This window comes from Penaeus chinensis, chromosome 34, assembly GCF_019202785.1.
Source record: "Penaeus chinensis breed Huanghai No. 1 chromosome 34, ASM1920278v2, whole genome shotgun sequence".
Taxonomy (NCBI): Eukaryota; Metazoa; Arthropoda; class Malacostraca; order Decapoda; family Penaeidae; genus Penaeus; species Penaeus chinensis.
The window spans coordinates 26,847,118-26,856,956 of NC_061852.1; the positions used below are offsets into that span (position 1 = coordinate 26,847,118).

The 9,839-nt window shown below is 48.2% G+C and overlaps 1 protein-coding gene across 1 annotated transcript in view; it reads left to right on the top strand.

Annotated features, from left to right (window-relative positions):
- The window catches only part of LOC125043560 (protein unzipped-like), a 48,336-nt gene that overhangs the window by 37,333 nt on the left and 1,164 nt on the right, over positions 1–9,839 (top strand). The window contains exon 2 of the mRNA XM_047639755.1: positions 8,376–9,839. This exon is cut by the window's right edge and continues 1,164 nt beyond it. Coding sequence (XP_047495711.1) covers positions 8,376–9,639 — 1,264 coding nt within the window. The 3' untranslated portion in view covers positions 9,640–9,839. The remainder of the gene's footprint in view (positions 1–8,375) is intronic.

The window sequence follows — 9,839 nt, forward strand, 5'->3', positions numbered from 1 at the left end:
GCAGGCAGCAGCCGCGTCTATCTCTCCTTCATCTCCCTTTCCTCTCTCAAAGTTATCTGTCTCTGCTTCTTTCGTATAGAAAATGTGAATCTCGCTCCCTCCTACTCTTGCCTCTCTTATCTCAGGGGTACAATCTTCCACACTGTCCTGTTTTCCCCTCATCTTATCCTTCCCTTCCCCTGATAAGTTGACAAGGGAGTAGTGTATCCTCGAGGCCAAGGTTTAAATTTATGGTAAAGAATAAAATATCTCTTCCTCCCGCTCATATACACAAACTGGAGAGGAAACGAGAGGAAACAAAATATAAATATAGACACACCGTCGCCCTTGAAAAAAAAAAATGTAAATGTAATATGAAGTGAACAAAGCTTCTCCTAAATCTGGTAAACGGATGAACCTAGTCTTTTCAGAGCGACGCCGGGCGGAGTTGAGTGGGTTAGGGTGGGCGGTGGGCGGAGGCTGAGGATGGTGGGAAGATGGTGGTGGGTGGGATGAGCCACGGATGGATTTGGAGGGAGAAAGAGGGAGGTGGAGGGAAAGGAAAGGAGGTAGAAGGAATGAAGGGAAAGGGATGGAGGTGGAGGGAGGGAGAGGGGGTGGAGGGAAAGGGAAGGTGGAAGAGGGAGGCAGAGGAGGGTGGAGTGAAAGGGAAGGAGGTAGAGGGAGGAAGAGGGGGTGGAGGGAAAGGGATGGAGGTGGATGGAGGCAGAAGGGGGTGGAGGTGAAGGGAGAGGCAAAGATAGAAGCTGGAGGTAAGTGGACGGGCTGGGTTGTGGCGGGCGTTCGTCAGGGCGATTCTGCGATTGTGGAACACCTGACAGAAGCACCAGCGCGGGCCGCGAGTTCACAACAACTGCATTTTCTGGTAAAGCTTTACGATAAGTGACGAGACATTAATAACTTCCTTGAGCGTGGCAAAACATATTAGAAAATAAAATTAGTAACGCGAAAAATCTTTATTTGGTAAAGAGAAAGAAATATAAAATATATTCGCATATCCATCTATTATTTTGTTTAACTATATACATCTGTTTATTGAACAACAAAATCTACCTGTTACAACGAAGAAATAATAAAAAACCGTTCATACGTTTTAAGAGGACCTGAAAAAAAAAAAAAAATCAGTGCGGTTAAAAAGAAAGCACACCCCTAGTGCCCCTCCCCCCCTTACTCCTGTAACGCTCTCGGTGGTCTCGCAGCCTTAGCACCCCCCCTCCCCCCCTTCCCCTAACCCTCTTGCTCCGTGAGGGTCATGAACCGCCCCTTCTCACCCTCGCAGCTGCCGGGGTCAGCTCCTCCAGGCCGGCCATGCCTTATCGACCAGCATCTCATACACGAAAAAGTAGCGTCACTGAAGGCTCGCCGTGTACATGTCGTGGGCGGGAACAATGGCCCGTACACGAGGCGGTTGTACGGGGGCACAGCGATCCTCATTTACATGAGTGCGTCTGTTTCTCCGTCTGTTTCTCCGTCCGTCTGTCTGTCTGTCTGTCTGTCTGTCTGTCTGTCTGTCTGTCTGTCTGTCTGTCTGTCTGTCTGTCTGTCTCTCCCTCTCTCTCTTTCTCTCTCCCTTTCCCCTTTTCTTTCCCTCTCTCTCTCTCTCTCTCTCTCTCTCTCTCTCTCTCTCTCTCTCTCTCTCTCTCTCTCTCTCTCTCTCTCTCTCTCCCTCTCCCTTTCCTTTTCCCTTTCTCTCTCCTTCTTCCTTTCCCTTTCTCTGTTCCTCTCCCTCTCCCTTTCCCTTTCTCTGTCCCTCTCCCTCTCCCTTTCTCTGTTCCTCTCCCTCTCCCTTTCCCTTTCTCTGTTCCTCTCCCTCTCCCTCTTCCTCTTCCTGACGGAGGAGCGATGATAGTGACCTCAACGATGAGAAAAGTGAGGGCGATTTGATCGTATTGACCGCCCAGGAGGCCGAGCGTGGAGACTAAGACAAAGAGAGAGATCGTAAAGGAGTCCTTACGTGGCATAGTTGGGGTCGTGTTACAAGGGGGGGTAGGGTGGGGGAGGGAGTAGGAAGAGATGATGCGAGAAGGAGGAACAGGAGAAGGAAGAGAGATTGCGAGAAGGAGGAACAGGAGGAGACGAAAGAGAGGATGCGTGAAGATGGAACAGGAAGAAAAGGAGAAGAGGATGCGAGAAGGAGGAACAGGAGGAGAAGGGAGCAAGCGAGAACGAGGAGCAGGAGGATGAGAGCAAGTGAAAAGGGGGGACAAGAGGAGAAGGAATAACGTAGAAATCATTTACGAAATTCTCGTTAACTTCCTGTCGCCGTTTACCTCTCCCTCTACTCTAGCAGCCATTACTCGCTCGGGGAATGGAGGCAGCCCGACCTCCCACTTAGTCAAATCAAAGTCCACTCCGGGCACTCCACGCCGCGCCGAAGAGCAGATCCTGCAAGGAGGGACCTGCTGGAAATCGTATCTCTGGATAAAACAAATTCATCGGTCTCTTAAACTCAATATTCCCGTTAACAAATCCCTCTCCACGGTGCACACATTTCGAGCTCGCAGCAATCCGAGAGGAAATTCAACACAGCAACACGGGTGTGAGGCTTCGGCGTGGCGGCGAGCGTGCGCGTGGCAGCTGCAGGTAACCCGGCCTCTTAACCCCGGCGCCACAAGTGCCCTCGGAGCAATCAGGCAACAATCGCACCTTTGTCTACACACATCTCGACCCGCGCGGAAGATGCCGGCTATGATACCTCACTCGAGGGGCAAGAACGTGCTGCCCCTCGACGGCCATAAGGTTGATCGTTTCTGCGCTTTCGGATGGATGAATGATCCTTCGGTTGAAAGGCTGTTATGAAGGTTCGGACGCATGGGTGGGGGAGGTATAGGCTTGGGTCTTACGTTAAGTTCCGGATTCTGAGAAGCTCTTTCGCTGATGCTGAGTTAATTTTAGACACTTGAGGGTGCTCATAATAGCATTAAGGTAAGGTCTGAGTTGCTCCAAAAGGGAATGCATCGATGCACGAGGAGGGGCTTGCGCTGGAATGTGGGGTTACCCTTGGATCGTTTACGCAACAATGCAATAGCCACTTAAAATCGCTTCACTAATACCTCTCCATTAATCTGGCACTGGCAAGGGGATGCACATCTTTTAAAAATTAAGATACAGTAATAACCATAACATTAAAAAGAGGAAGAAGATTTGAAGAGAAGAAGACATACCAATAACAAACAAACGAAGAAATTATTAAAAACAGTCTCCGTAAACAGTTTCGGGACGAGAGCGAGGTTGAAGAATCAAAAGTGCGGAGGCTGGCTTAATGCAGAGTCCCACAAGACATGTTTTCTGATGGTATCATCCCAACACGTCTTGTTGCCACGGGAAGATAATCTGGAATACAATAGCGGAGGGCGCATTGGGCGGGGCTAGACAGCCAGGGGGAGGGATGCGGGGGGAGCGAGAAGAATCAGCCACGTGGGTCGAGAGGGAAACGAGGTCGACGTCGCTTTAGCGGCTGCGGTCGAGGAAAGCATGTCTGGAGAGGGAGAGAAGACGGATTCACGTCACCTGGCACACCGCGGGGGAGTGGAATGAAAGTTTATTAATATTTGATCGATGATGACTTGCGCGCGGGAGAATGCCTAGCGGGGCCCGTGAATATTGATGGTGCGGCGCTTAGCCTAAACGTCTCATCTCGGCAGGGGCGAATCAATCTCGGAGAAAGTGCTCACTGGCGATCCCGGCCTCCTCGGGGACACATTCGTCCGTCCGACCCAAACGTCCTGACGCTCCTCTCCGGCCCAAAAATCTTCCCACGGGACGCATTCCCCCTTGGCCGCCGGCCCGTGATGGCGTCATCACCTCCGCCGCGCCGCCGAGGTCGCCGCCATCATCATATACTTCTCAAGAACCGATACCAATCACTCCTTTACGTCGAGTTCATCCTGGAGGAGCCCCCCCCCCCCCTCACGCCCGACCCTCTCAGCCTGATGCATGGGGCGAGCGCTGGACCAAGGGGCCCGTGATAATGTCCGGCCGCATGAGAGCATCGCTGAGTACGCCAGACGACCCATAAGGTGAAGGGGGCTGCCGGGTCGCCAGCTGATTAACACTGCCTATTTCCTTGCTGCTCTAATCACGCTTCTCGTCCCAATAGTAATAATCAGGGAGCACCGGAAAACAAACACAATGTAGAGCCAAATCATGGGATATCCATTGTGCTTGCATAATTCTTTTCCTTATCCATTTTTAAGTTCGGGGTCAAAATCCGGGATCAATGGAGTGATCATCCATCAGGGGAAAGGGTGTGAGGGGGTGACATCGAGCGCCATATAAGAGAGATAACGCAAAGCATACAGAATCTGAATGCCTGCAGCAGGAGCGGGATGCGGGAGAAATGGGACGAAGTAGTAGTAGTAAGAGGGTAAGAAAGAGGGGAATGCAACAGAAGGAAGGAGAAAAGATCTCACGCCGAGAGGACGTTCACCAAGTTTTGTTCTGCCTGACCTTTCGATCTTTCTCCCACCCTCCCCTACCTCACTCCTCCCTTCCACCCTTCCCCTGCTCCCTCTTCCTTACCATCCTTCCCCTGCCCCGCCCTTCCCTACCAGCCTCCCCCACCCAAAAGCCCCAACAGGACCACTATGGCTGAGTGAAGACGTTGCCACAGCGGCGCGAGGCCCTCCGCCATATGGCTTGGGCATCGACCCTCTTTTGAAGGCTGGCTGCGATGTATTTATGGCTAATATGCATCAACGTGCGTGTCTGTTAACTGCCATTTTTTCTACCACTTCTGTTCCTCTTTTCACGTTATATACATATATATTCATCGTCTTTCCTTTTGGAATTCAATTTACCATTTCTTTATTCTTTGCTTTTCATCACTGCTCTTATGGTTATCATTATGTTGTTCTCATTATCATACTAATAATCCCCCTCTAGTATCATTAGCATTACTCTTTTAGAGATGCTTCATTATCATCATTATTATTGTTTATTTTCAGTGTCATTATTCTTTTCGTTATCATTATCAACATTATCATCATAACCGCCAATATTATCTCAATTATCACCATGTTCTTTTTTCACCTCTTCTCTTCATCTCCCTCCCGTCTTTCCCCTTCACTGACAGCCAACTTAGCGAGCAAGTGATTATTTAGGGGGGAGGGGGTGAAGATGGAGGAGGGATGGAGGGGGGGGAGCACCTATGCTAATAAGGAACATCATCAAAGCCTTAAACATTTATTAGAGTGAAGAGCCAAGAGCGAGAGAGCACGAGGGGGTGGGGGTACTTGAATACTGGTTTATTAATCCAAAAGAAAGTTATCAACATAAAATAAAATAATAATAATAGACATTATATACAGATTGTGAAACTATAAGGCAGCTCTCTCTCTCTCTCTCTCTCTCTCTCTCTCTCTCTCTCTCTCTCTCTCTCTCTCTCTCTCTCTCTCTCTCTCTCTCTCTCTCTCTCTCTCTGTAGGTGGCTGTAGGAGCTATGTGGGTTGATGGGTGAGTGGATGCGGGCACATCTGTATCCATACGTGTGCGTGAGTGTCTAAAGTTTTTAGATTTCATTACGCATTCACTGGAAGCCCCAAAGAGACTCTTTTATGATAAGGAGAAAATTATCATGCATGTTCATAGAGGATAACCTTGAGGCGTCACTGTGAATCTTAAAACCAGAGATCAGAGAGACTTCGGGAAAGAGGCTGGGCTCCTCCACCTTTGGTACAGCCAGGATCTTTATCGAACACACATCTCTCTCTCCTTTCTCCCCAACCTTCATTTCTATCTGTCTGTGTCTGTCTGTCTGTCTGTCTGTGTTTGTTTGTCTTTCTACCTGCCTGTCCGTGCGTGTCTGTCCCTTTACCTTTGTATTCTCTGTCTCTATCTCTCTTTCTTGTCTTTCTCTCTCTTTCCCCTCTCTTCTTCTACCGTCTCTCTCTCTCTCTCTCTCTCTCTCTCTCTCTCTCTCTCTCTCTCTCTCTCTCTCTCTCTCTCTCTCTCTCTCTCTCTCTCTCTCTCACTCACTCACTATCTTACTTACTTACTTACTTACTTACTCACTCACTCACTCACTCACTCACTCACTCACTCACTCAACTCATTCACTCACTCACTCACTCACTCACTCACTCACTCACTCACTCACTCACTCAACTCACTCACTCACTCACTCACTCACACAACTCACTCACTCACTCACTCACTCACTCACTCACTCACTCAACTCACTCACTCACTCACTCACTCACTCACTCACTCAACTCACTCACTCACTCAACTCACTCAACTCACTCACTCAACTCACTCACTCACACACACGACCACCTCGTACTCTTCACAAAATAAATACCCATTCAAAACCAAAAGTCATAATAAACACTGGTATTGTTTATCCTACGAGCATTAAAACCCAGCGGGGTGGAACACAAACACATAGGGAATAGGCATAGGGAACGGCGCACAGGGGGAAGGAGGAGGAGGAGGAGGAGGGGAGAGAGGAAGGGTATGTGGGAAGGGAGGGGAGGAGGAGAGGAGGGGAGGAGGAGGAGGAGGGAGGAGAGGAGAGGATGGGAGGGGAGGCGAGGGGAGGGGAGGGGAGGCGAGGGGAGGGGAGGGGAGGGGAGGAGAGGAGAGGAGGAGGAGGGAGGGGGAAGGGGGAGAGGGAAAGAGTGCGAGGGGAGAGAGGGCGAGGGAAAGGGTATGATCAAGGGAGGAAGGGCGGGGAAGGGAGACGGAAAGGGTGTAGAGGAAACACGAGAATGGAAATCGGACCGTCACCTACGGCTTCTATGATAACGTGAAACGCGATACACTTGGCACCACTCTTTCTGCGTGAGTGCGTGTGCTGGCGTATGCAAAAAGAATAATAACGAATAATGAAAAAAAAAAAAAAAAAAAAAAAACATACTCACTCTTGAAACTTTTTTTCATAATTTCTTAAAAATATTAAAACGATAAGCAAATTGTAGATGACTTCTCACTGCCACTCCAACATCAGTTCATCAAATCGCCTAGCGCGCCGAAGAAAAGATCACTGCAAAGAGGCCCATGTGAAGCCTTAAGACTACCTCCCCCCCCTTTACATCCGGCAGCAGTAGCAATCAGGCTCTTCCTCCCTCCACTCTGAAATAACTACCATGAAATGCTCATATATATATATATATATATATATATATATATATATATATATAATATTTCACAAAATTCTTCAGCAGAAAAGAAGCCGTCATTCAAATTGGGAGTGAAAATAAGAACAAAAGGGAATGGCTCCTTTATTTAAGAACTAAGAAAGCATTTTAGCTTTTCCCGCCCCGAAAGGAAATACACACACACACACACACACACACATATATATATATATATATATATATATATATATATATAAATATATATACACATACACATATATGTACATATATATATATATATATATATATATATATATATATCATATATATACATATATATACATATGTATATAAATATAAATATATATATATATGATATATATATATATATATATATATATGATATATATATATACATATATATCATATATCATATATATATATATCATATATATATATATATATATATATATATACATATACATAGATATACATATACATATATATACATACACATATATATACATATATATATACAAACATATATATACATACACATATATACATATATATACATATATATATATTTATATATATATATATATATATATATATATATATATATATATATATATATAAATTAGTACCTCTGATAATAACAAGAACAAAAATCCAGGGAACAGCAGTGCGTAAATCCCTGCATTTCCGACTCTCGTGTTCTCTTATTCAAACTACAGGCAAAGCAATGCCAACACCGACTTTACATTTCAAATTCTTCAGCAGAGGTTGAGGGTGGCAGGATGCTCTCTGTCCTTGAGTAAGGTTATCTTAGGTAGAGAAAACCGCAAGTTAAAGGCTGTAGAGATTATTGTATCTTCAGACGTATTTTCATCTCTTGCTTGTTCATTATAAAATTCCCAAATGCTTGTTGGTATGTTCGAATTTACGTTTATCACAAATGTTATTATTCACCACAACTGTGTTAAGTCACATTTTCAAAGGTCACACGGCGCATCAAAACCCTATGCATAAATACTGACTCAGGCTGACCTGTGACATCGGCCTGGCTTGGATTAGCTCACAAACAGCGGTGTGTTTTTTGTTCACCAATGTAACAAATACACCGTAGCTATAATAAATATTTCTAAGCCTTTCTCAAAAATTTAATTTGCTTTAAATTCTATGAGCAGACAAACAATAATAATTAAATGAGAAATCTTTCTCGCCTAGTTATTTCATAATGCATTTGTAGGAAATAAGTAAAGACTGCAGTCTAACAGAGTCGTCCTTTGACAGGTTGATGCTGGCGGCCGCGGCGTGCGTGTCCTGCGCGAGAGGAAACATGGATATGTCCAAGATTCGACGCGAAGGCGGCGCTACCATCACTTCCTCGACGCTGGCCTGGGTGCACGTGAGCGAGGGAATGCACACGGCACACGCAGTACTGGTTGCAGAAGATGATCCCGCTACAGTGTGGTGTCGTGCCGAGAAACACGGCACGTTTGTGGCCGGAGCCATGCACGGCGGAGTGTGCTCCGTGCCTTTCCTCGGCAAAGTGCTGCGCGTGGAGGGCGACTTCGAGGTGTTGGTGTCCGTGAATGGTTCCGCGAAGGTGAGGTACGTGCAGTGGGACCGCTACATGGCCCCCCCTCACAACGCCGTGGCTGCACATGCGAAACGCTTCTTGGCGGTGCGCGAAGACAAGAACAGCTTCCCGCAAGCAGGCTTCCTGGCGCCGCAGGAGCGTCGCGCCCACCTGGTCGCTGGCGCCGACGTCGTCCGCGTGGACAATGCCATGGTGCTCGTGGAGGACGAACCCGTGTCCTACGACCTGCGAGGCATCACTTTGGACGGCTATATCAACGTCTCGAATGTGGAAACTGTGCTGGCAGAGGCCCTGCTGCTCAACCCTGGCCCCTCCCGTCAGCGCGTGGTGGAGGAGCGCGAGGTGGTGGTGAAGCAGTTGTCGTACTGGGGCAGCGTCAAGGGCACCTACGTCGGCCTGCCCTCGCACGTGGTGTCACCGCCGCCCGAGACCGAGGAGCACGAACTGGTCTGGGGCATCCAGAATGAGTTCGACCGGATGCAGCGACAGATCCTGGAGTACGACCTCCCCCCTGGCACGGGCGTCAGGGTCCATCTTATCGGGACCGTGCGCACGACGGAGGCACCCTACAACGGCAAACTGACCACCACGTACAAGGACGGGAGCCAGGTCTCGCGCGTCATCGAGGGCCTTCACATGGACCAGCGGCTGGTGCTGCTCAGCGCCAACTACTCCTCCCCGTACTACATTCACAACAACACCGTGCTCAGCATCCCCGCGCAAAAAACGATGCTCTACAGCTCCACCACCACGACCACCACCACCACAACAACCACCACTACCACCCCCGAGCCTCCTAAGATGTCCATGGTTGGGCCGGAGAAGCCGAAGAGCGACTCCCTGAGCACCACGTCCCAGCACGACGTGCCCCTGGAGGCCGACAGCGGCGCAGCTCAGCTCGCCGTGTGGCCCGCGCTGGCCGCCCTGCTGTCCCTGGCCGCCGCTCGCGCCTGAAGCCCTCTCCAGGGCGCTGTAGGCGAAGACTCTCTGTGACAATGTGATCTTGTGATTTTATGCTACAAGTGTTTCGTTGATCATATATACTCTACTGGTTTAGTACTGATATGACTGTATGTAATGTACATCCTGGAATAACTTGATGTCTGAATTATTAATCTCATAGCGACTTATAAGCAATGTGAGCGTTTGTATGT